Source organism: Phocoena phocoena, chromosome 20 (genome assembly GCF_963924675.1).
Source record: "Phocoena phocoena chromosome 20, mPhoPho1.1, whole genome shotgun sequence".
In the NCBI taxonomy this organism is placed as follows: domain Eukaryota; kingdom Metazoa; phylum Chordata; class Mammalia; order Artiodactyla; family Phocoenidae; genus Phocoena; species Phocoena phocoena.
In genome coordinates, this window is record NC_089238.1 from 506,693 (window position 1) to 532,470 (window position 25,778).

Sequence of the window (25,778 nt, forward strand, 5' to 3'; positions counted from 1 at the left end):
TCTTACTTTTAATTTCAGGAAGTCTATTCTTTTTAAAAGAGCATCTTGGATTTATTTTTCGTTTGCAATTATTTCTTGACTCACTCCTAGAATAAAACATTTAAAATATTTATTTCTCCTGAATATCTGTTCTCTTTGGCAGTTTTTTTTGTTTTATCTTAGATTTTTAAAAAAAATAATTTAATTAATTAATTAATTTTTGGCTGTGTTGGGTCTTTGTTGCTGTGCTTGGGCTTTCTCTAGTTGTGGCGAGTGGGGGCTCCTCATTGCAGTGGCTTCTCTTGTTGCGGGTCGTGGGCTCTAGGCATGTGGGCTTCAGTAGTTGTGGCTCACGGGCTCTAGAGTGCAGGCTCAGTAGTTGTGGCACACGGGCTTAGCTGCTCTACAGCATGTGGGATCTTCCCGGGCCAGAGCTCAAACCCGTGTCCCCTGCATTGGCAGGCGGATTCTTAACCACAGAATCACCAGGGAAGCCCCAGATATTTTTTCATTCATGTTGGAAGCTTCCTTAATCATTCACTCCCTAGCTCTCATGATATTGAAGAAGCTATCAGAAAGCAGAGGGGAAGCTCCACAGATGGGTGGGGCTGGTTTAATGGCACACTTTGCTTTAGGATTAAAAGGGTAAGAACCAGCTGTTAGGATGAACGTCCCTGAAATGCCAAAATAAGGTAGCACTTGTTCTGGAGCATAATACACCAGATTCCCTAGTCCCTCAGACTTTTTTTTTTTTCCGCCATTTTACAGTTTTATTAAACAAAACGTGCACACGAGCTGTCTATTCATTTTCTTCGCTGTGCAGCCTGGTGTTGGGATTGGTGACTCTGATGGCCAGCTGGGCTGCTCTCTCTACAATGGCTTTGCAGTTCCTGGAGGAGGCGCTGTGCGCAATCTCAGCACAGTAAGACTTGTTGCACGTCAGCAGCACTTCAAGCTCCTTGACGTTGTGGACCAGGAACTTCTGGAAGCCGCTGGGCAGCATGTGCTTTGTTTTCTTGTTGCTCCCGTAACCAATGTTGGGCATCAAGATCTGGCCCTTGAATCTCCTGCACACCCCGTTGTCAATGCCTCTGGGTTTCTGCCAGTTCCACTTAATTTTGACATATTGGTCTGACTGGTGCTGGATGAACTTCTTGGTCCTCTTTTTGACGATCTTGGGCTTCACGAGGGGTCTGAGGGCAGCCACGATGCCGAGTAAGAGATGGCGGCCACCTCCGTAGGCAGCGCCGAGGACCTCAGACTTTTTCTTATAGCACATAATTCATTCTCTAGTATATTTTTTGCTTACCCATGGCCAGATACTGAACGCAAGAGAGGGGAGAGCAAATTAGAAGTTTCACGGACAGACCTTCAATGAACCCTGCTTTCCTGCCCCACTTGTCAGTCTACAGCTCTGACAGGGGGGCTGTGACCTCCACTCCTGCAGCTCCCTCTTTGCAAGTTCCTAGCTACAGCCTTTCCCACTCTGCATCTCCAGGCGATGCTCTCACCTGCTTTCACCTTGCTCAAATCTGCAATGATGGCCTCTCCCACTTGCTTCACCACTGATTTACACTTCAGCCTTTTTTTGAACATGCTGCCGAGTTGACCTTCTTAACCAACCATCTGTGCACATGATTTTATATGTTGTAACATTCTGTGTATATACCGTTTTGAGCCCTGTTTTCACTTCACTTGACATCTTTTGATTAGTCAACCTAACTGAGCAACAAACTCAAGTTAGAGCATGACAGAGTCCCTGAAAAATTGAGTCTACTTTTTTTTTTTTTTTTTTTTTGCGGTACGCGGGCCTCTCACTGCCGCGGCCCCTCCCGTTGCAGAGCACAGGCTCTGGATGCGCAGGCTCAGCGGCCACGGCTCTCCGGCCCAGCTGCTCCGCGGCATGTGGGATCCTCCCGGACCGGGGCACGAACCCGTGTCCCCTTCATCGGCAGGCGGACTCTCAACCACTGTGCCACCAGGGAAGCCCGAGTCTACTTTTAATTCCAATAAAAATCATTTTAGAAGACTTCCCGTCATTAGTTTTCCTTCAATTTGTTTTTTGTTTGTTTATTTTTGCCATGCCATGCAGCGGGATCCTAGTTCCCTGACCGTTGATAGAACCCAGGCCCTGGCAGTGAAAGGACCAAGTCCTAACCACTGGACCACCAAAAAATCCCCCAATTTGTGTTTTCAATTGCTGGTTTACACTGAACATGGCTGGCTTCAAATTTCATTACCAAACACCAACTTCCTCATGCAATGGTTTCTCCTTAGGTTGAGTGTTTGGGGCTCTGTGTAAAGAGTATCTTTCAGTTCCCCATCATCTCCATGAATGTGGAGACAACGTCTGGTTGAGTTTGCGTGGCTGTATGCACTAAAAAGATTATCTGGTGGGTACAGCTCCATTCTGTGTTTTCTAACTTCTGCCAAGAGCTCTGACTGAATGTTTTTCATCAGTGGTCATATTCATGACCTAAATGCAGAAGTATATAAATTTTAGTATATATACAAATCACGTGTGCTCCTTTTGGAAACTGCAGGCTCCTGGATTTTACTGCTAGATATTCTGATATAGTAAACTGAGGGTAAGCTTGGTAATATGCAGTTTCAACACACACACTCCAAGCAGTTCTGATGTATATGGTCATTAGACTACACTCTGAGAATCATACCTTGGTCATCTGATGTCTAGTAAAGAAAGTCTGGCAGTCAGCTTTTCCATCTTGATTATTCATAGGGTTTCTCTCCCATGGGTTTTCTCATGTTGAATAAGGGATGTACTATAACTGAAAGCTTTTCCACACTCATTACATTCATAGGGTTTCTCTCCAGTATGGATTCTCTGATGCCTAGTAAGTTGACACCGCTGGCTAAAGGCCTTTTCACAATGATTACATTCATAGGGTTTTTCCCCAGTGTGTGTTCTCTCGTGTTTTGTAAGGGTTGATCGATCATTGAAGGCTTTCCCACAGTCAATGCATTCATAGGGCTTTTCTCCAGTATGTGTTCTCTGATGTTCAGTAAGGCGTGACCTCTGAGTGAAGGCTTTAGCACACATGTTACACTGATAGGGTTTCTCTCCAATGTGTATTCTCTGATGCACAATGAGGGGAGACCTCTGGCTGAAAGCTTTTCCACAATGACTGCATTCATAAGGTTTCTCTCCAGTATGTGTTCGCTGATGCACAACAAGCTGAGATCGCTGCCGAAAAGCTTTCCCACAGTCATTACACTCATACGGTTTCTCTCCAGAATGAATTCTCTGATGTGAAAGAAGGTGAGAGCTCCCAGTGAAGCCTTTCCCACACTGAATACATTCAAACGGTTTCTCTCCAGTATGAGTTCTCTGATGTTCAATAAGGTGAGAGCTCCCAGTGAAGGCTTTGTCACACTGATTGCATTTATATGGCTTCTCTCCAGTGTGAATTCGCAGATGCCTAATAAGTTGAGTGCTTCGAATGAAAGATTTTCCACACTGGTTACATTCATAGGGTTTCTCTCCAGTGTGAGTCCTTTTATGTGCAACAAAGTCAGAGCTTTGACTGAAGGACTTTCCACAATGAGCACACTCATAAGGTTTCTCTCCAGTATGAATTCTTTGATGAACAGTAAGGTTAGAGTTCCACCTGAAAGATTTTCCGCATTCATGACATTTATATGGTTTTTCTCCAGTGTGAGTTCGTTGATGCCTAATGAGTTTGGAACTCTGGGTGAAGGATTTCCCACACTGGTTGCATTCATAGGGCTTTTCTCCAGTGTGAGTTCTCTGGTGTACAACCAAGTCATAGCTCTGGCTGAAAGACTTCCCACACCGAGTACATTCATATGGCTTTTCTCCCGTGTGTGTTCTCTTGTGTACAACAAGCTTAGAGCAACAGCTGAAAGATTTTGCACACTGATTACATGCATATGACTTCTTTCCAGTCTGAATGATGTCACAGTCAGGAAAAGATGAGGCCACGTGGAAGGCACCACAGTCCTCCTCACATCTGAATGGTGCCTCTCCAGGATCACTTATTTCGGCTTGTACAAGGCATTCATCACACTCGTACTGACTTTCTCCAAAATTCATTGGCTTGTGTTCATTCAGAGACATGCTATGATTAATGCTGTTTCCATCGTCCTTACTGTCATTGCCATTCTCTGCTGAAAAAATTCTATTAAGAAAATGAAGGGAGGTACCACAGTTGAAAGAGTCACTACTGACAGTATAATCATAAGGTTTTTTATTTCCCATTTCAACATTTGCAATTTTATTCAAGTAAGTGCTCTGACAGAAGGCTCTAGCACTTTGATGATCTTCACAGGACTTCAGATCAGCCCAGTTTTTCTGATGATTAATGAAAACAGAGTTCTGTTTCAACCTTTTAACCTGTGAGTTGGGCTTATGGAAATGTGTCCTTGTGGGTAATGTCGGAGGTAGAAGGCTTAGACTCAGATAACTACCCCCTTGAGCAAAAAGTCTCTCTGAGTTAAGTACTGTTTGACTCAGAGAGTCCTCCTGGTGCTTCCCTAGCTGGTCCCTCCAATGCTGCACTTCTCCTAATGACACCAACCAGGGGCCCTCCTCCTGTACACAGTGTTTCATTTCCATGTGGTGAGGTGGCTCTTCCACAGCAATACCCTCTTCAGAAGCTGACTCTTTCTTTTCCAGTGTAGTCTTCCAGTCTGAAAGAAATCCAAATTGCCTGAATTACTGGAGAAGCATTAGGAGGGGAGAGTGGGATGAAGGAGACCACCAAGTAGGAGAGGTATCTCTGGGTTTGTTTCTAATCCATGGACTGTAATTTCATGCAGGGTGTGAAAGGAAGGGATGGCTCAGCAAAAAGGAAATCAGTGGTAAAATACAAAAAAGCAAGCAAAGGTAATGAAGAGATGACTCAGGAGGACTGGTCCCCAAAGAGGGAGCAGAGGAATAAAATAAGCAGGGAAGGGTGAAGATTAAAGGAGAAATTCACACAAAAAATTTGGGTCTGAAGGTATAAAGCCCTCAATCACCACAAGAGATACCTACATTCTCTTTGCTGGAACCTGTCAACATGATACCTTATTTGGAAAAAGGATCCTTACAGATGTGTTAAGGATTTGAGATGGGGAGATTATCTGGACGGGCCCCAAATGTTATCACAAGTGTCCTTATATGAGGGAGGCAGGAGATTTGATACACACAGAGAAAGCATTCTGAACACAGAGCAAAGAGATCTGAAGGTGTTGGCCTTAAAGACTAAAGTGATGTGGGCACAGACCAAGGAATCCCACAGCCACCAGAGCCTGGAAGAGACAAGGAATGGATTCCCTACTGGAGCCTCTGGAGGGAGCATGGCCCTGCTGCACCTTGATTTTAACTCAATGATACTGATTTTGGACTTGTAGCCTCCAGAACTGTGGGAGAATCAATTTGTGTTGTTTTAAGCCACCAAGTTGGTAATCTGTAATGGCAGTCACAGGAAACAGGATCTTAACACGTGCCTCAACCTTATGATCCACAATCTTAGTCTATCCATTTCCTGGTGCTGGATCTTGAAACGAGATCCCAAATACCAACACTAATTTAATTTTTTTTTTTTTTTTTTTGCAGTACGTGGGCCTCTCACCACTGTGGCCTCTCCCGTTGCAGAGCACAGGCTCCGGACGTGCAGGCTCAGCGGCCACAGCTCACGGGCCTAGCCGCTCCGCGGCATGTGGGATCTTCCCTGACCGGGGCACGAACCCATGTCCCCTGCATCAGCAGGCAGACTCTCAACCACTGCGCCACCAGGGAAGCCCTAATTTAATATTCTTAATGCACCATTTCCACCATCACTTCAGGCTGCCCACAGAGAAATAAAAGTCCCTTTAACCACTCCAGAATTGATGTCACAGACTCCCCAGAAAAGTGCTGTGGTCCCTGAAGCAGGGTGCTTGGCCAGACTGGGCCACAAGTGGACTCCACCAGCTGGCGACTTCTGAGGCTCGATTTCCTTGGCAGTAAGCCAGGAATACGAATGCTTAGCTAACAAGGGTTACTTCGAGGCATAAACGAATCAGCATGTGAGCCTCACACAGTGTCTGGCACACGGTGCACTGCTATACATGGTACTGTTGATGTCATCACCCTTATTATGGTTCTAAAGGGGATTCCTCCGCCTGTTGAAGATACTGGGCCTTTAACAAAGAGTGCCACAGGCTCCCAGCTCAGGATCCTTGCCTGCGTCCTCCAGGATTCCCTTTTTACTTGTCACTTTGTCCACATACTGTCCTTTTCAGTCAGGTAGCCACCCACATCCAGTAATATCAAGGCCTTTGCCCAGGGTCCCATGCTTCTCTCCCTATGCCTGCCAAGGAGACAAGTATCCTCCATTTGGCAAAGTATGACCTACACTCTCTGGCTATCCTTTGACTTCCAGGAGGACGTTTCTCTTCTGCCCAACAAAGACCTTCTTTCCCTCATGGAGAAGGTCCTTATCTATGCCCAACCCCTCCCACGACCAGCACTGTTCTCCTTCCCAAGACCCTGCTGTGTTCCTTTGGGGTGTTGACTTGGAATCTCTGATGATGAGAACTTTTCAAATGAAACAACAGCCCCATAAAGGGGAGTGAAAGGGTATTTGGAGGAGGAAAGGAAAGAAATCTTTGAGTGGCTAAGATATGTCCAAGATGTGCCTGGCTGTTGGAAACTGGGCAAAGGAGGTTAAAATTCTACAGTAGCATCTGTACCAAGATCTTGAAATGAGGAAGACAGATTGTGTGGGTCAGCAAGAAAGTAACGTCTATGACAGAAGAGAAGAAAGACACTGCTGGTAAACTAAATTCAGAATGATGTCATTTGAGAACCAAGGGTAAGTAAAAGTAGGTAAGAGTTCAGAAGTAAGAAATAACAGAAGCTGCAGGCAAGAGAGTAACAGGGTAAAAAGGCGCAGGAACACATGAGATAAATTAAACGCCTCCAGGCTAGGGCAAGGTGGTATAAAGGACAAACGTGTTGCTTATTGCTAAATGAAAGGAGCCAGTCAGCAAAGAACACGTACTGCATGATTCCAACTATAGGACATTCTGGAAAAGGTAAAACTACAGAGACAGTAAAATAATCAGTGGTTACCAGGCGTTAGGGTGGAGGGAGGGTGAACAGGTGGAGCACAGAGGATTTTTGGGGCAGTGGAGCTACTCTGTACGATACTATAGTGGTGCATATATAACATTATATATTTGTCCAAACCCACAGAACGTACAACACCACAGTGAACCTAATGTAAACTGTTGATCTCTGTTTATAATAATTTATCAATATAAGTTCATCGACTGTAACAAATGTGCCAAAGAATGCAAGACATTAATAATAGGGGAAACTGTGTGGGGTGGGGTGGTATACGGAACTCTGTACATTCTGTAAGCATGAAACTCCTCTAAAAAATAAAGTCTATCAATGGGGACTTTCCTGGTGGTCCAGTGGCTAAGGCTCCGTGCTCCCAATGCAGGGGGCCGGGGTTTGATCCCTGGTCAGGGAACTAGATCCCATATGCCACAACTAAGAGTTCTCATGCCGTGACTAAAGATCCTACATGCCGCACTAAGACCCAGCACAGCTAAATAAATAAATAAATAAGAAAATAAAGTCTGTGAATTAAAACAAAACAACAAAAGATCAGAAGCAGCCCAATTAGTCAGTATGATGAACATGTTCTAAAATAGACTGTGGTGATGGATACACATACTGCGACTATACTAAGAGGCTTTGCATACTTTAAATGGGTGAACTGTATGGTATGTAAACTGTATTTTGATACAGCTCTAAAAGAAAAAAAGAAAAAAAAAAGATAATTCCAATTAGGCTGACACACAGGGTAGGAGGCGGGCCTATGGGATGAGGGGAGGTGGGAAAGGAGGTCCAGGAAGATTTAGTAGGAATCCTTCTGGAAGGCTTGGACGCACAAGTTTTTACCACACTTTGGAACCATCTTGAAGACATGGGAACGTCCAACATGGAGGAGGGCTGATCACCCAAATGGCAGAGCAAAGACCAGCCTGAAGGGGAGGGCTGAGGAGCTTCCACCCTGGGTAGAAGTCAGGATGAGAGGATGGAGAAGAAGAGGGGGCATGAGGACATGGGAATGAGATGCGGCAGCAGAGGGGTGAAGACCAGAGGAAGACGGGGACAGAAATGAACCCATGTGTGAGACATGTCCTGACGACAGCAACAAGTGTTCTCTGTGGGTGGGCTGGGCACAGAGACAGGCTGATGTGGATGAGAACACAGCTGCCTTGTTGGACATGAGGAGGCAGCAGAGAACACCTGAGCAAACTCCCCGAAAATGGCCTCCCTTCTCCTTGGACCTTAACCATTGGGCCGCTGGCCTGTTCTCACCTCGGGGAGGTCCCGGCTCCACCCTCCATGGGTCCTCCCCTTGCTCCAGTCGGGCGATCACATCTGGTTTTGAAAGCAGAAGCCCTGGTCAACGGAGGAAAAACAGAGGGCTTGGTCTTCTGCTTGGTGACAGGCCCAGCCCTCGCCCCTGGGGTCAGACGTGAATGGACTAGGAGGGCCCCCGCATCCTCCCGAGGAGATTTCCCACTCCCTGAACGACAAGCCACAGATCTGCTCTGGAGGTGGAGTGAGCGGCAATACCAGGACCCAAATCTCAAAGGGACCCACTTCCAGCACGTTTTGGCCCAGCCTGGGCACACCCTTGAGATGAGCCACACTCTGGGTCCTGCTATGGGCAGTGCCTGCCTTACCCAGGGAGACCAGGTGACTGCAGGTCTCCAGAGTCACCTCACGGTACAGCATCCTCTGGGCCAGGTCCAGCTGTCCCCACTCCTCCCATGTGAAGGTCACAGCCACGTCCTTGAAGCTCACAGGTGGCTGAAACATCACTGGTGTTACCATGGGACCCTGCTTTCTCGATGAGGAGGTTGGGGGGACAGGACAGTACAGGGGAGGGAGAACCCCTTGCTCAGATCAGACCCAGACTCAGGCCCATGGCTTTTTTATTTCTGCCTGGGTATCTCATCTACCACTGGTCACACCAGTGATCCCGATTTTCTGTTCTGGGAAACAACGGGGACCCCTCTTGGAGATCCCCGTCCCCAGCCTCTCTACAAAATCACAGATTGGAAGCCAGTCAAAGAGGATGCTCTAAATCAGGGGTCAGCACACAGTGGCCCATGGGACAAATCAGGGCTGTGGTGTGTTTTTAGAAGGCTAATGCCATGAGCTGAATTGTTTCCCCATGAATCGCATGTTGAAGTCCTACCCCACAATGTGACTTATCTGGAGACAGGGCCTTTATGGAATTAATGCTAATGGAGGTCATAGGGCAGGGCTCTAATGTGATGGGACTGGTGCCCTTACAAGAGGAGGAGGAGAAACCAGAGGCCTCTCTCTCTCCCTACTATGTGGAGACATAGAGAAGGCACCACCTGAAAGCCAGAAAGAGTCCTCACCAGAAACCAACCCTGCTGGCGCCCTGATCTTGGACTTCCAGCCTCCAGAACTGTGAGAACACAAACGGCTGCTGTCCAAGCCACCCAGCGGGTGGCATTGTGTAACAGCAGCCCAAGTAGACCAAGTTGGCCTCTCTGCTTCGCGACTTTCTAGCTGGACACCTGGACGTGTCCCTGAACTTCTCGGCATGAGCTGCCCTGATGCGACTATGAAGACGGCCTCCTGCACCGGGGAGTCTCACAGGACATGAGTGCAACTGACCCCTGGCACCCAGGAAGCACAGGCAAGTGTATGATGCTGGGACCCTGAAGGAGGTCAGGGCCCCGCCCCCACCCGCCACGTGCTGCACCGTGGGCCATCTAAGGGCGACTGTGGCCCTTTATGGGGACACTCTCAGCTGCCCTCCTGAGTGGTCTCAGGGAGGATCAACGGGCCCAGAGTGCCTGCCCTCAAGGGCCCACTGAGCAAAAACCACAAATAAAAAGTCTGAGGCAGAGACCTGGCCCAGGGAACCAGGTTTGTGGAGTTCCCGGCTTGTTCACGCAGGGAGCCTGTACACCTCACCCCAAGGCATAGGGCAGCATTACAGAACTCTCGTGTGTGCTGGCCTGAGGAGTTGGGTGTTATCCTTGGACACATTTTACAGCCAAGGAGACTAAGGCAATGAAAGCAAAGGTCCCCAACTCACCCGAGACAGGATCTGCTGAGAATATGCCTCCATTTCCTCCTCATACCTGGAGAAGCTGTCCTGAAGAGGGCAGAGGTCCTCAGAAGGCAGGGCTGGGGTTGGAGGAACAATTAGGGATTCAGCCCCACCAAAGTATCTCCATGCTCCTGAGTCCATTCCCATCCCCAAAGGAGAGGGTGGCCAATGCCAGCTGAGGACCATCCCTTGGGGAGTGAGGGGCAGAGAGGCGGGGCTCTGACCACGTGTTCTCCCTGTTCAAGGCTCTGAGGTCAGCTGAGGTGGCCGAGCCAGCTTTCCAGTTGCGGAGAGGGCCAGTCTGCCTGGGTCCGGGCCTGGGCTACCCCAGGCTCAAGGTAAATGCCTTGAGGCACGTGCTGCGGTGTCTGAACCATGAGCCCAAAGATACACAGCAGTCCTTCAACACTCAAAGAAAGGAAGGACCAGTATTTCCTCTTATTTCAAGATACTAAATAGGGAGAAGTGGAGGCAGTGTCAAAACAATTAACCGTACAATTAAAAAATATCCCAATGAAACATCAGCTGGCTTCTAAAAACGGAGGTGGGGTATGGGGACAAGGAGGATATGAAAATCACCAGGACAGCTAGGGGCACTCTGAGAGGTGGGTATCATCCTTCTGGAGCTGCTGGGTGCTGCCCCACTGCCCGTGGGCCACACCGATTATCCCCTGCTTTGCTTAAGACTGCCGCTGCTTCCCATACTCTGCCCATCTAGTATCTTGGCTGTAGTCACGTGACAGTCCCACTGAGACAGCCAGGCAAAAATCCTCCCGCATCTTGCCCCAAACCCTTCCCTGTGTTTGACTCCCTCTCACCCTGCCTGTACCAAAAGCACACCCACGCCATGCACACGCACAGATGTTCACCACACCTAAGAAGGCCGCTGAAGACTCTATATGATGCTACCTTGCTCTGACATTCCCATCCATCCACGGGCAATCTCCTACTACCCGTGTCCATTTCCACCCTCTGATCCTCTTCTTCCCAGTCTGGAGACGCCCTAGGGTGAGGGCTGGGAACACCTCCCCTCCGCAGCCAGACTGCCTGCTTTCGGAGTCCTAGTTCCACCACGTGCCTCTGTAGGACTCTGAACAGGCCTCCTTAACCTCTCTGAGCCTCACCTGTAGACATCCGGGAGAGGAGCAGGCCCTGCCTTGTGGCGCGGCTGTGATGAGTGTGTGAGCTGCATTTACGATTGCTTAACATTGTGCTGACACACAGTAGGGGCACAGCAGGTTTAATTATACTGGTTATAGCTGGACATAAAACTCCCCTTCTTTTCCTCATGCTGGGCCCAGGAGGGGGCTGGTCTGGCAGGGGTCCCTCTTTCTAGAGGCCTCTCTTTCTCCTTCCTTTTCTAGTTTCCTCTTTCCCTGCCTGTGAGGGGGTGGGGTTTCAAGGGCTGCCCCAGGCTTTATGTCCAGCCTAGACCTCCCTCCCAAGTTCCCTGTCACTGCCATTCCCTCCTCCACATCCAGCCATGCCTCTAAAGACTCGATGAAAGAAAATTCGTATTTTATGGCAAGACAAGAAAAATTTAAACATAAACTTTTTCTCTGTTTGTTTGGGTCTCTTCCCTCCCATTTAGTGTGTATCCTGTATCTGCATTAACCCTATCTCCTTAGGAGACAAAGTTCCTTCTTTGTAAGGGGTCACAGTGACCCACTACTGGCTTTGTACTGCAGCTCTGGATTACATAAACTGTCAACTCATCATTTGATATATGACCCTTTGTCTCAAAAAGGTATATAACTGTGCTTTGATCTCTAGGGTGGAACAGTCCTCAGAGCTTTCTGAAAGACTATTTCCTGAGTTATAATCCTCAGGTTCGCTTGAATAAAATGTTCCATTTCTCGGCTTCCCTGGTGGCACAGTGGTTAAGAATCCGCCTGCCAATGCAGGGCACACCGGTTCGAGCCCTGGTCCGGGAAGATCCCACATGCTGTGGAGCAACTAAGCCCGTGTGTGCTCCACAACTACCGAACCTGCGCTCTAGAACCTGCGAACCACAACTACTGAGACTGCGTGCCACAACTACTGAAGCATGCACCTAGAGCCTGTGCTCTGCAACAAGAAAAGCCATCCCAGTGAGAAGCCCACACACCACAACGAAGAGTGGCCCCCGCTCGCTGCAACTAGAGTAAGCCCGTGCACAGCAACGAAGACCCAGTGCAGCCAAAAATAAATAAAACAAATAATTTTTTTTAAAAGTTCCGTTCCTTTCTTAGATCAACTATGGATTAACTCTATTACTGACAAGACTCCTGGACTCAACACAGCTGAGAGTGACCACGGTTCCTCATCTCTTGCACTTCGGCCTCCATCCTGGCTCCTCACTAGACATGGAAAGTCAGAGTCCTCCTCATTCTTTCTACTCCCTTGGCACTATCCCTTGCACTGAGTTATCCACCGCCTGATGCTTCTACTTACTGAGGCTCTGTAATCCAAACCCCAGCCCTCACGCACAACGGAATTTGTGTCCCTGCTCTCCACACCACTAGTCCTGCTCACCAATACAGCCCCCTCTCACACCGAGCCCTTAACTTGGGGCATCACCAAACACAACCAACACAGGCCAACACCCTGGTCCGGAGTTTGCCCGATGCCATTTGCTCTGCCAGGACTGCCCCTAATTCTTTGTTCATCTGGACAACATACGCTTTCTCTTCAAGTTAAATTCAAAGTCCACGTACCAGTGGAAGAAAACGGGTCCACGTTCTGGGGCTGGGGTGGCCTCGGGGGTACAGCTCACCCCCGACGCGGGTTCCCGGGCCAGGCTCACCTGCGCTCGCGGGTAATGGCGGCACTTCCGGTGGGTGGCGGAAGTGCGCGCGCTCGGCGCAACGAACTACAAGTCCCAGAAGGCTGCGGGCTGGCGGCCGTTTTTCTGGCTTCAGTGGCAGTTTTTCCAGCTGATGCTGCGGCCGTTGCTCCGGGCGGCGGCCGCAGCGGCAGCGGCAGCGTCGAGGCTTTTGGTGTCTGGGCGTCGGCGACCCAACTTTTTATCTCTTACAACAGCTCGGGTTGTGGCTGAGAATGTTGCTCCCTTTAGCTCTGCCCCTCGGCCCCGAATTAATGGACGACTCTGATTCTCCTCATGGGCGTCTGCGACACGGGTCGAGGGCGCGACGTTCGTGTCTGAACCGTGCACGGCTTCGTGCTTTCCTCGTGGGCCTTTGCAACGGCCAGAACTGCCGTGGAAGTAAAGGGAGACCACCTGATGAGGACCACAGAAGACGTTTTTTCAGAGCCCGCTAGAGCAGGGGAGTCCACCACAGTCTTTGCGTTTGGCAAAGGCTCAGAGGCCGGCACAGGAGAGGGAAAGCTTGACAGCAACAAACAGAAATGGCCTCAGGTGTGTCCTGAGTGTGGAGTATGGAAGTTGGAGGCCGGCTAACTAGTAGTGGGTCATCCTATGTGATTGCTCGGGGGAGCTTATCTGGCTTTCTCTGGCGGGTCGTAAGTGGGACAGGGGCAAAAAATAGAGATTGTGGGTCAGAGAGTTCTGTTATGTGTGGTCTGGCCATTGTTTGTGGGGCTAAGACCCACAGACCTGGAAACCTGCCCTGGCTTTTCAAGGAGGGAGAGACCACAGGAAACCTTCCCAGACCTGCCTTCTGGTGGGAACCACTCTGGCTCTACTTGAACCTCAGGCATCGTTAAGCTCCTGGGTTGTGCTCTTGTGTCTGGGTTGCTCCCGTGACCAGTCTTCCTTGCCTTGACTCTCCTGGAGTTGACCTTCTTGGTTGCTTTACCCAAGGCCATTGCTTCTTATTTGCACACTTCTTACTTGCTCATGTGACTGCAATTTGTATATTCTTCCAGAATGTCTGGAACCTAACTTCCCAAAGGAGAGTCTTGATGGAGTGGTCTCATACCTCTTGCCCTGTGATTGAATTGGTCAAGGGCATTCTGGCCAAGGAGAAATGACAAGTCTGCTGGGGGCTTCTGGGGCAGTTTCCCTCTCTCTTAAAAATGGACATAAGACACTAGTGTGTCCCCTTATATTGCCTCTGGACAGTGTTGTCTGCATGTAATGTATAGAAAAGTACCGCCATGCCAGCACCATGAGGAAACCAGCCCAAGAGGCAAAGTCAACATGCTGAGAATGGCAGAGCAGAAAGATGGAAAGAAACAGAATAAGTACTGGGATCCTCCCGGAGTCACTGAATCAATATTGCCTATGCCCACCTCGGGGCTTTTCATTATGGTAAAATAGACGACCTTGTTTGTTTTTATTACAGAAAATTACAAACATACAAGAGTAAAGAGAATAGTATGATGAAACCCCATGCTTCCTCTATGCAGTACTCAGCTGCATTTACTGTCAGCATTCTGCTTTTTAAATTTAATCTATCCCTACCTGCTCTCAGCCACGGCTGGATGATTTTGCGGCAAATCCCAGACACATCATCTCACGCATAAATGCCTAAGAACGTATCTCTAAAAGATAATGATTTTTTCCAGAATAGACAAATCCATAGAGAAAGTAAATTAGTGGTTACCTAGAGCTGGAGGAGTTTTAGAGGCGATGTGAGTGACTGCTAAATGGATATCTCTGTCTTTTGGGGGTGATGAAAATGTTCTAAAATTGTAAAACTCGAGTATATTAAAAACCATTGAATTATACAGTTTAAGTGGGTGAATTGTACAGTTTAAGTGGGTGAATTTTATGTGAATGATGTCTCAATAAAGCTGTTAATAATCAGTACATAAGGTTACCAATATCTATTAGAAAAAAGATAGTACACCTGAAACTAACACAACATTGTAAATCAACTATACTCCAAAAATTTTTTTTAAATAAATAAATAAAATGTTATAAAAAAAAAAGAGCTAATGATGGCACAACTTCCTGGGATGTCTGAGCGATTGAAAAAAAAAGATAGCATGGGAAAAAATGAGTTTAAATAGATAAATACAAAATCATGAACACACCTAAAAATATTAGCAATAATTCCTTAATGTCAAATATCCAGTGTTTACCCCAAATTGTGTCGTCTTAAAAATTTTTTGTTTATTCAAATTGAGATCTGAAAAAGGTTCACGCCTTGCATTTGGTTAATGTGTGCTTAAGTCTTGTAGTTTATGGACTTCCTCCACAAATGCTTTTTCATTTCCATTTATTTGTTGAAACCAGGTAAATTTTTCCTGTAAATTTTTACTACATTTTGGATTTTGGTAATGGTATCCTTATGGTGTCATTTCTCTTTCCCTTGTTTTTCCTGTAAACTGGTAGTTGGATCTAGAGGCTTAATTAGATTCAAATTTGTATGTATATTTGACAGTCTTTCATAGGCGTTGCACGTTTCCTTTTGCATCATATCAGAAGGTACATGATATCTGGCGCGCTTCTTTGATGTTTATTTTGATCATTCAGGTGTTGATAGCCTGATCCGTCTATTACAAAGTTCTCCAACATTTTTCACAGAATGGGTTCTAGCAGTCATTGATGATCGTTGCCTTACACCCATTATTTCATTAGGAGTTACAAAATAGTGGTTTTCTAATTATATCATTCTTTCTGTGTCTACTTGCTGGAATTCTTCCATAAGGAAACATTTTCCCTTACCAACTTCTTTGGTTTCCCTAATGTTGCAGTTTATCTTATGACAGGGCCGAAAGCAAGCTCATCACACGAGATGAGTTGTGCCGAAGCACAGCAGTAGAGGGCTGCCGTTCGCTCAGGCAGAACAGCGCCGTCTGTCCTGCTGTGGTAGCTTTTATTAAAGCATTATCTATGTTTACATTTTAAGACTTATTTTTTTAACATTCCAGAAATGCCAAAGCAGCAACATATGTTTTTATTGATTCTACAAGTAATCATGGGCTTTCTTGAAAACATGCCGTGCTTCGTCCTTGAGCAAAAGCAGCACAAGGACATTGCCTTGTGTTCCCACCATTCTGGTTATACTGAGGACATCTTATGGATCAGTGCCCGAAGCACCAAGGAGAACACGGCAGCTTGTTGCGATGTTGCATGGCGGGTAGCTTTCACTCGTCGTCGGACTACAATTAAACATGTGATGATTATTATAATGAGCATTAGTAATCCTGCAGTAGAACCAAATAAAGCATGTAATTTAGACATGGGATTTAGATTATTAAGTCCTTGAATAATTCCAGTCCATACTTCTTGTGAATTAAGTCGTTGTAATCTCTTCTGAAAAGTTTGTTGAATTTTCCCTTGTAAATTCACGATTTCTTCTGTCAAATTTTTGTGATGTAATAAATGCTTTTTTATTTTTGCCCAGGGGAATGTAGACTGATTATATGGAACCGAAGTGACACAAAAGTCACTTTGATTCCAGTCACAACGTAGCTTCATTTGTCTTTGTAAATTTACAAGTTGGTCCCCCAACATAACCACAGCTTGTTGTAAATCTGCTATTTCCGAATCAATTTGTCGTTGAGAGGACCAAAGCATTTCAGAGTTTTTATGCCAATCAGTTATATAATCAACGGTCTGAATAGATTGTTCTAAAGCAACTCCAGCTACTGCAGCAGTAGCTGTTATGGCTATAATACCCATGACAGCTGCAATCAACATTTCTACAAATCTTTTACTTCTTTTTAATGCATCAGCTAAATATTGCAAAACAGCCATAGGAAGAGATTCTTGCCATTCCCTTCCAAGATTGACAGGAAGCCAAAGACATGTCCGAGCTCGTAAGATATACAAACTTTCAGTAGATATGTTAAAAGATATACTAGAGTTAATGCAGGTATACAGAGAGCAATTTTTACATATTATAATACCTTGAGTCTCATTCCATACAGCTGGTCCCTTTAACAATATATAAGGTAATTTTACACAACTACGAGTATACCGAGTAACATTTTTATGAAAAGTCAAACTATGATTTCCAGATTTGTTAACCATATGTCCTACCCAGGAATTAATCTTTTTCAAAGCTGTCATAAGCTTCCATAAACCCTTTTGGATACGATATCCATTTAAATGAGGACAGGAGGAGAAAACCCTCCTGCATGTCATACTATGGTATCATTAATAGTATTGCTATAAATAGTATTATCCTCTCTATGTTAGTGTAAATTCTTCAGACCCCTTTTTCCTCGGGCGGAGCCAAAAGGGCTCCAATCAATGACGCTTCCCCAAGAAGTATTAGCAAGAACCCGAGCCATTTCTCCTCGGCATCGAGTCCAATGGACCCAATCCGATAATCGATCCACAAGAGGCACCTGACATGGAGGCAAGTAAGGTGCGGAAACATTCTCATTAAGAGTGGAATTAGAACTTTTAAAACTATAAGCACTCAAAAGATATAACCCATGATATCTGTTTTCATTTTTGACAACATTTAACCATGCCTGATAATTCATTTTAAGGCAACGATCTCCCTTTCCCATACAAATAGGAGGTCCATTAACACCCACCGTGTAATTTTCTATTATCCTTCCTTCTTCTTCCGGCTTTAAAGGACCAGGCATCAAAGGGACCAGGCAACCATCCAGACTCATTTACATATACAAGAATTGGGGCATCCCACCAGGTAACCCCCATATTAAAAGGAGGGTTAGGAATATAAGTCCAATAAGTATGGTTAGTACAATTTATCTCATTGGCTGATATGCTTATTATCTGTGCAGACAACACTGCCAACATAGCCACAAAAAGATTGGTGCTAGTGAGGGGTTTACCCTGTGAAATGACAAGATTTTCAGCAGTGCCTGCAAACTTTTTCACTTGCCCGCAGGTCAATGGAGACGCCCTCTTTGTTCGATCCAATGGCACACGGATTGCTCTCTTGCTCAAATCCATCTCCGCGAATCCCTTCGTCATTCCCGTCACATCAAAGCTACGCTTAGTTGCCATCCCGAAGCTTTATCTTTTTAGCCGGCACCCAATAGGATTCAGCTCCTGCAGAAACAAAAGCATATCCCCGGCCCCAACGAAGAACCTCGGCAGGTTCCCAAGTGTTAGTATTTTCATTTAATATAAAAACAGGCTAAGTTCTTGTGTACTTATTTGTGTCCAATATCTGTCAGCTGCACTAAAATCATCTTCTCCGTGATTCAAAAAATTAAGAGTAAATAAAGCAATATGTATTCTTTTCCTAGGACTTTGTACCTCATCTCCCCCTTTTTGTTTTATAAGCATTTCTTTCAAAGTGCGGTTTTGTCGTTCAATAACCGCTTGTCCCGTACTGTTTCCTGGGATACCTGTAACATGCTGTATATTATGTGTGGCAAAAAAAGTCTGACATTTTTGAGAGTGATATGCAGAAGCGTTATCGGTTTTTATGCTGTCGGGAATTCCCATAACAGCAAAAGCTTCTAATAAATGAGTTATTACAGCATCAGCTTTTTCAGAAGATAATGGAGTTGCCCAGGAGAAATGAGAGTGGGTATCTACAGAATGATGAATATATTTTAACTTTTCAAAACCAGGATATTGAGTTACATCCATTTGCCAGATAGCATTAGCAGATAAGCCTTTAGGGTTAACTCCGATATTCAAACAAGGTTGATTAATGGCAGCACATTGCGGGCATGTACGGAGAATAGTTTTTGCTTGTTTTTATGTAAGATTAAATTTATTTTTCAATCCTCTGGCATTAGTATGATATCTGGGATGTTCTGCTGTAGCTAACTGTACGGTACCCACTAAAGTATCAATAAAATCATTTCCATCTACCAATGGGCCGGGTAAATGAGTATGAGCGCCAATATGAGTAATATAAAGTGGTGCAGTACGTAGTCTAATTATATGTTGTATTTGCAAAAATAAAGAGTGCAGTTCTGATCCATCACTTGGGATAAAAGCGGTCTCAATATTTTTAACTGTAAATTCCACATGCTGAGAGTCTGTAATTATATTAAGAGCAATTGGATAATCTTGTAACAATAGTATTACAGCAAATAGTTCTGTTTTTTGAACCGAAACATATGGAGATTGTAACACATTTTGATCGTGACTGTTAGCATATCCTGTTCTTCCCATTTTATTGGCATCAGTAAAAAAGGTTGGTCCTATAACAGGATTTGATTGAACTATTTTTGTCAAAATTTAATTAGTCTTTTTCAAAAATTGTAAACGTTTATCAGAAGGATAGTGATTATGTATTTTGCCTATATAATGAGCACAGGCAATTTGCCAGTTATCCTCTAGTTGAGCCTTTATGGCAGTTGCAAGTAAATTGGCATGATAAGTAGGAGATCCAATATCATGGCAAGCTTTTATATACTCCTCAGGTGGAGCGTTTACAGCCCGTAAAGGTCGCAATGCCTTCTGGCGTTCAGGATTTGCATTCTCAAAGGCCAAAGATTGTAATAATAAATCTTGCACGTCTATTTGTGCTACAGCTTTTTGAATGGCTGCACGCAGTCTAGACAAGAAATCAGTGTAAGGCTCACCAGGCCCTTGTATTAACTTAGTAAAAGATTGTGCTGTTTTTTCAGGGGGTTCCATTCGTAACTATGTTCGTAAACAACACATACGTATTTGAATGATTCGTAAATCATCAAATTGAGCTTGAGCCTGTAGATTACTAAATGCGCCTGCTCCTATTAATTCATCTAAAAGTGGCCCTGGAGGATTGCGGGCCGCATTAGTCCTTGACATGTTTTTAGCTTCCTCTTTTTACCAAGTCTTAAATTGTATATATTGTCCAGGTTTAAGAACAGTTTTGGCAATCGCTTCCCAATCATGAGGAATTAGTATGCTTTCTGTAGCATACCCAGACAAAAGTCCTTAAATATAATTAGAATGTATCCCATACGCATTGATGGCTTCTTTTAGCATTTAAAAATTTTTTATATCATGATGGTTATACTCAACATTTACATATCCATTCTGAAATTGATCATTAGCATAGCTTGTCTAACAACAGGGAAAGCAAAAAATGATTCAGAATATTGCTTTTTTTCCTTATTCATCTCTTCTTCCAATAAAAGTTTATTAGATTCAGGTTTTAGAGGAAAGCGAAACTGACGAGAGGCTCCAACAGGATAAGCTGTTAATTCTAAAGGAGGAGCCGAAGGAATAGTAGGACATGGCTCATTGTTTTTATTTTTTTTCAATTTAACCATCAAATTTTTTAACTTTGAAAGTATATCAGAAACCTCATTCTGTTGAGAAAGTGGCATCTCATTTTGTTTGCTAGCTTGCTCCCGATCTTTATCACCATCAGAAAAAGCCCCTTCGTCACTGGAACCTGAAAAATCCTCTCCTGTCTCAGACACAAGGGGAGGAGGAGGCGGAGGAAGGTCCTCTATAGGAGACTTACGAAACAGAGTACGAAAAGCAGCAGAATGGTCGGGAGCAGAATTTGGACGCTGAGGGCGCGCCCCATTTTTATGTTAAGTTTCAGATTGTAATGGTTCCAGGGCAAGGGAAATTAATTTACAAAGAGACCAAACACGGACAGATATAGGGTCTCCATGCTGATGAGCTCTTCTTAAGGCTCGCATAACCTGTTTCCAAACTTTTAAATTCAACTGGTTATGACCAGTAGGTTGAAACCAGTAACAATGTTTACGAACCAGCGCAAACAATTCATCAAAAGATTCTGGTTTCACTTTCACTCCTGAACTCCGTAGTAACTGTTTCAGGAGTCTAATGTATTGAAATTCTACTGAATGGGAATTCCCCATTACAGTTACTCTACTGATCCCGAAGGTTTCGGTTACTCTTGAGCGGACCAATTTCCCCTTCGGTCCCGCGATCACGCGATTACTTACCTTCAGGTCCCTGTTCGGGCGCCACCTAAGATGTACAGGAGAGAGAGGACAAATGCTTCATTCTTTCCCTTTGCTTTGAAAAAACTGAGATGTGTTAGCATCCTTCAAAGGCGGCCAGTGAGTGTGTTTTATATACTTGGATTTTAAACATATTCTCTGTGTTTTAACCTATTTCAGTGAACAATCTGATGCTTCAATTAACCAAACTTTGGCCAAGATCAGCTCCTTCAGTCTGGCTCCTGTGTCCTTTTGACATGACCTCAGTAGCCTTTGATAGCTTATTTACTTTCCTGTCTGAGAAGATGTTACAGGCTCATTCTGTAAATTTCCAGTACCAGCCTTGGAATTGGCCATTTTGCTGAGGAAGCCTGGTTCTGTTTAATGCGAAATGTGTTTTAGAGACCATAATCTGGGTACTAGTAGTACTCATTGCTACTATGGTAGTTATCGTTAAAAACCTCTTCAGTGGACATTTAAAAATCGGGATATATATACATATATATATATATATATATATATATATATATATGTATATTTAAGAGAAACATTTTAGATTTATCCTGATATTTCTATATCAAATTTAGTGTGACAGGGCTTTAATTATTTATTTTATGCTTTGATTTTTTTTTTCAAGCTGAAAATCTTGGCTCCCAATTACATCAGCAGAATTACTTAGTTGCTTTGTGTTTCAAATTACCTCCAATCTTATTATTGACAGTTCAAGAGTCATTTGCAGTTCTTTTTGTCCTTAAGATCTATCTCTATGGTGAAATTGCTGTGTTTTTAAGTTAATGGAAATAATTATTCATGTGATAAGCTTTTCACTGAACACTTTCAATTTTTAGAGATCACTTAAAACTTAAGTAATTTCTAATTATGCAAAGCACTCTCATGGTTCCAAAATGAAAACTACAAAAGCAAAATTACACTTAGAGAAGCCTAGCCTCTTTGGCTGCTCCTCCCTCTATCCCTGCCCTCTCCCACTGGTAATCATTTATATTAATTTTGGATTATCCTTCCACTTAAAAAAGTAGCTAAGCAAATACATTCTGCACGTGTATCCCACACTCTTCCTTGGGTAAAATATTCCATACCACACATAGTGCTCTGATGTACTTCGCTGCTTATACCTAATGATTTGGCAGGCGATCACTCTCGGCCAGCTGCTAGGGCACCATTGTGTTGCAGGACCACAGTTCCTTCTACCAGCCCCCTACTGATGACATGTAAGCTGTACTGAGTGTTTTACTATTACAAACAGTGCTGCCATGGATACTCCCGTGCCTACGTCATTTTGCATTTTTGGCAGTGTATATTTGGAATAGATCTCTAGAAGTGGGATTACTGGGTCAAGGATAAATGTGTTTTTAATTTTGCCCAATTCCTGTCCTTTGAGGTTATACCTTTTGCATCCCACTAACAATGTATGGTAGGAGGTGTTCCCCACCGTCTCATCAGCTGGCTATGGCACCAAACTTTTGAATCTTTGCCAATCTGATAGGTAAAAAATGGTATTCCAATACAGTTCTAATTTGTGTTTCTCTAATGAGTGAGAATTTCTCTAGTTATGAGCATCTTTTAATATGTTTAAGAACTATTACATTTCTTGTTCTGTGAACTGTTCATATTTTAGCCATTTTGTTTTGTTGGTCTTTTACTCTAGCTTTGGAATTTCCTTATTAGCAATATTAACCTTGCAAATTGCAATTTCCCACAGTTTGTAATCTTTTTATGTTGCTAATGGTGGTGTTGTTTCTTTTTCATGCAAACGGTTATTTTTACACCACCAAATTTATCAGTATTTTCCTTTATTGCTTCGGGATTTTGATTCATGGGTAGGAAATAGTCTCAAGTTTTGCAGACATTCAACCATGTTTCTCCTAGTACTTGTATAGCTTCATATTTTACATTTAAATCTTTGATCCACTCAGAATTCATCCTAGTGTAAGGTGTGAGGAATGAATTTCATTTTATCTTTTGCCACAGGTAGACTAAGTAGTTTAGCAAAATGTCTACTTTTTCCTCACTGTTTGAGGTGCTCCTTTTATCATACACTAACTTTCCGTATGTAGTTGAGTCTATTTCTGGATTTTCTTTTCTGTTGAATATGTCTATCTACTCATGTGTCAATACTACAACTTTAAAATTATAGATGCTTCATAATACAGTTTACTATCTAGTAGTGCTGGTCTTCCCTCATTGCCTTTGTTTTTCAGGGTGTTTCTGGTTTTTCTCTATTATTATTTAGTGCTTATAAATTGTCAAGTGTTGAAAGAGGAGCTAGTAATAACAACAGTAATAGATTAAGGGCTTACTGACTACCAGCCTGGTAAAGCACACGTGTGTATTGACTCAGTTCTCCTTTTAGCAACCGTATAAGATAGCCTCTATATGAACTTCCCCTTGGAACAGATAGGAAAGCTGAGGCACAGAGAGGTTAAGTAACTAACTCGAAGGGCACAGCTGGTAAGACACAAAGTCCAGATTTGAACCGAGGCCATCTTGCTGCAGAGCTTGTGTTTTTTGTTTGTTTGTCTGTTTTCAAATAGCTGCCGGTTTTAGACCAGACTGACTTGGAAATCCTAGATTCCCTCAACTCCTGGTTTGGTCTAAGCCATGTCTCCTCTCCTCTGGAAGATCAATTTCCTCATTGTTACTGGGGGAGCCCTCAAAGTTGGGATGTAAAAGCTGAGTGTTGGTGCCACTGGCAGGAACCACTCTGTCTCACATGGATGAGGGAATATTGCAGGCGGAAGAAGCCCAGCACCCCATCCAGGACCAGATGGAACACTGCTGACTAGCTCGCCTTCGATCAGCTGGACCCCCGCAGGCTTGAGTGCGCTCCTAGTTCCAGGAACAAAACATTGCCCCATTGGGCAGCCCCTCACAAAACTCCAGGGGGCGCCACTCCCACGCACTGCTCACACATCCCTTTCCTTCCCATTTTGTGGGCTTTTAGCTTTTCAAACCAGCTTTTCTTTCTCTTGGTGTCATGAAAGGAAAGGAATTCCTTCCTTTGGCTGTTCTCAGTGAGAAGACAGCAGGGATATTCTCTGCCACTAGAGCTGCAGCAGCTACGCTGCTGTATCAGGGGATCACCTTGCAGAGGTAAGGAGACTTGTCAGCCACCTGGACTATAGGAGCTGTTGCTATCCCCTGTGTGAGTAAACATTAACCTCTAAGTAAAGTCTCTAATTCTGACTGATTGTCTTATCACCAATGTGGCCCTGATGATATACTTCTGAGAACGTTGACCCTGCTACCCAGCCCTGTATTCCAGGGAAACAGCAGCAGTAGAAGAAGCCTCTCTACCTTGTGCTCCTGGAAACTTCTTACTGCAAAGAACCACCCTTCCACACTTGACTTAGATAAGACTTGCAGATAACCCCCTTGTTTACCTAGGATAAGACCAGATACTTTTCCATTCTTTGTCTCACACATGATTAACTGAGCTGTTTGTCCCATTGGTCAGTTAGAACTTCTGTTGACCAAGTTTTAGTTAATCTTCTGTCCTTCCCACAGGACCGTGAACTTTGACATCAGCCTGGGCCGGCGTCAGAATGTTGATCAGCCCCTCCTTAACAACTCCTCCAGAAAATCAGCTGACAAACAAAACAATATTTTGAAAAAATTGCTTGATCAGCTGCCCAATGCCTCTTCCTTCTAGCATCCCTGTAAAAGCAAAGCCTTTTTCTGCCTGACCTTTGAGATGCAGATCTTGTGGCCAGAGCTATTTTCATTTGACACCCGCAAGATCCCGAGAGTTCCCTTTGTTAAAGCCCCAGAAGACGGCGGTTGCCACAAGCCCCATGCCTGGGGTGGAATTACAGGCTTCTGCTAGATGTTCTATTTATTTATTTATTTGGCTGCGCTGGGTCTTAGTTGCAGCATGCGGGATCTAGTTCCCGGACCAGGGATCGAGTCTGGCCCCCCTGCATCGGGAGTGCGGAGTCACAACCACAGGACCACCAGGGAAGCCCCTACATGTCTTATTTAAACGGAATTTGAAGGTCAGAGCCTCACACCAACTTAATACCTAAGATGCACCTCGGGGTGGTGCAGAGTGAACCTGGCCGAGGGCTTCTTGTTGCTGAGGGCTTGATTTCAGTGAAAAACAAGATTCTATGGGCTTAGTGTAGGGAAGGGTCTTTTAGACCCCCTACAGAGCCGGGAATGAAAGCCATTCTCTTAAGAAGTTTCATTGCTAGTGTCAGAAGAGTGGTTGAGCAGGCATTCCCATCTTTGAGGCGCTCTGGTCACTGCGTAATTCAAATGCACGCTGCACATTAGGGAGGGAGAGAGGAGGTGCAAACAAACAGAATTTTATGTTTAATTTTTTCTCATCCTGCCTTAAAATATAAAATTTCTTCCATTAAGGGAAAGCAGCAAATACTGACCCCCAGGAAAACTACAGCCAGCTTATGGAATGAATCTCACTCTGGTTTCATGCCAGACACTCAAGTGCGATAGACTCAGGTGATGGGCAATGGGTTGAAGCTCTTCCCTCCTGAGACAGGCCGGGACCTAGGATCCTCTGCCGCGGAGCTGGCACCTGGACAAATGTCTCCGCGAGCAACGAAATGCAAAGCAAGGTGCTGGGAGCAAGGGCAGTGCACCGCACCTGCGCCCTGCACACGCCGCCACCAACGGGCGGGCAGACCTCCTAAGCCACCCCTCTGGGCTGACCGCTGGACTCACCCCTACCCTCACCCCACGTAAGGAACCAGCTGGCTCCCCCTCATGCGGCGAGAAAGGGTACCTGTTACCTGTTTTCGCTTCCTTGTGCTGCAGCATGAGTCCTAATAAAGACGTACCTGAATTTCTTAGCTGGCCTTTTATCAGTTCCTATTGATTAAGGAAGCCAAGAACTCTGGGTGGTAACACTCCCATTTCTAGGTTTCCTGCATCACTGGCCGCTCTCCCCAGGCTGAACACAGAAGGATGTAAGGACGTTCTGGGTAAATG

At 44.9% G+C, this 25,778-nt stretch overlaps 2 protein-coding genes across 2 annotated transcripts; both read right to left on the bottom strand.

The window, feature by feature from the left end:
* Window positions 1-778: 778 nt before the first annotated feature.
* Window positions 779-1,258, bottom strand: LOC136140851 (large ribosomal subunit protein eL32-like). Its single transcript, XM_065899006.1, has one exon. The coding sequence runs from the start codon at window positions 1,256-1,258 to the stop codon at window positions 779-781; it is 480 nt and encodes a 159-aa protein (XP_065755078.1).
* A 1,401-nt stretch (window positions 1,259-2,659) lies between these two features.
* Window positions 2,660-13,766, bottom strand: ZNF544 (zinc finger protein 544). Its single transcript, XM_065899007.1, is given in 6 exon segments — window positions 2,660-4,650; window positions 8,324-8,407; window positions 8,695-8,821; window positions 10,092-10,183; window positions 12,892-13,088; window positions 13,720-13,766. Coding segments are annotated over 6 exon segments (2,538 nt in total).
* Window positions 13,767-25,778: the final 12,012 nt, after the last annotated feature.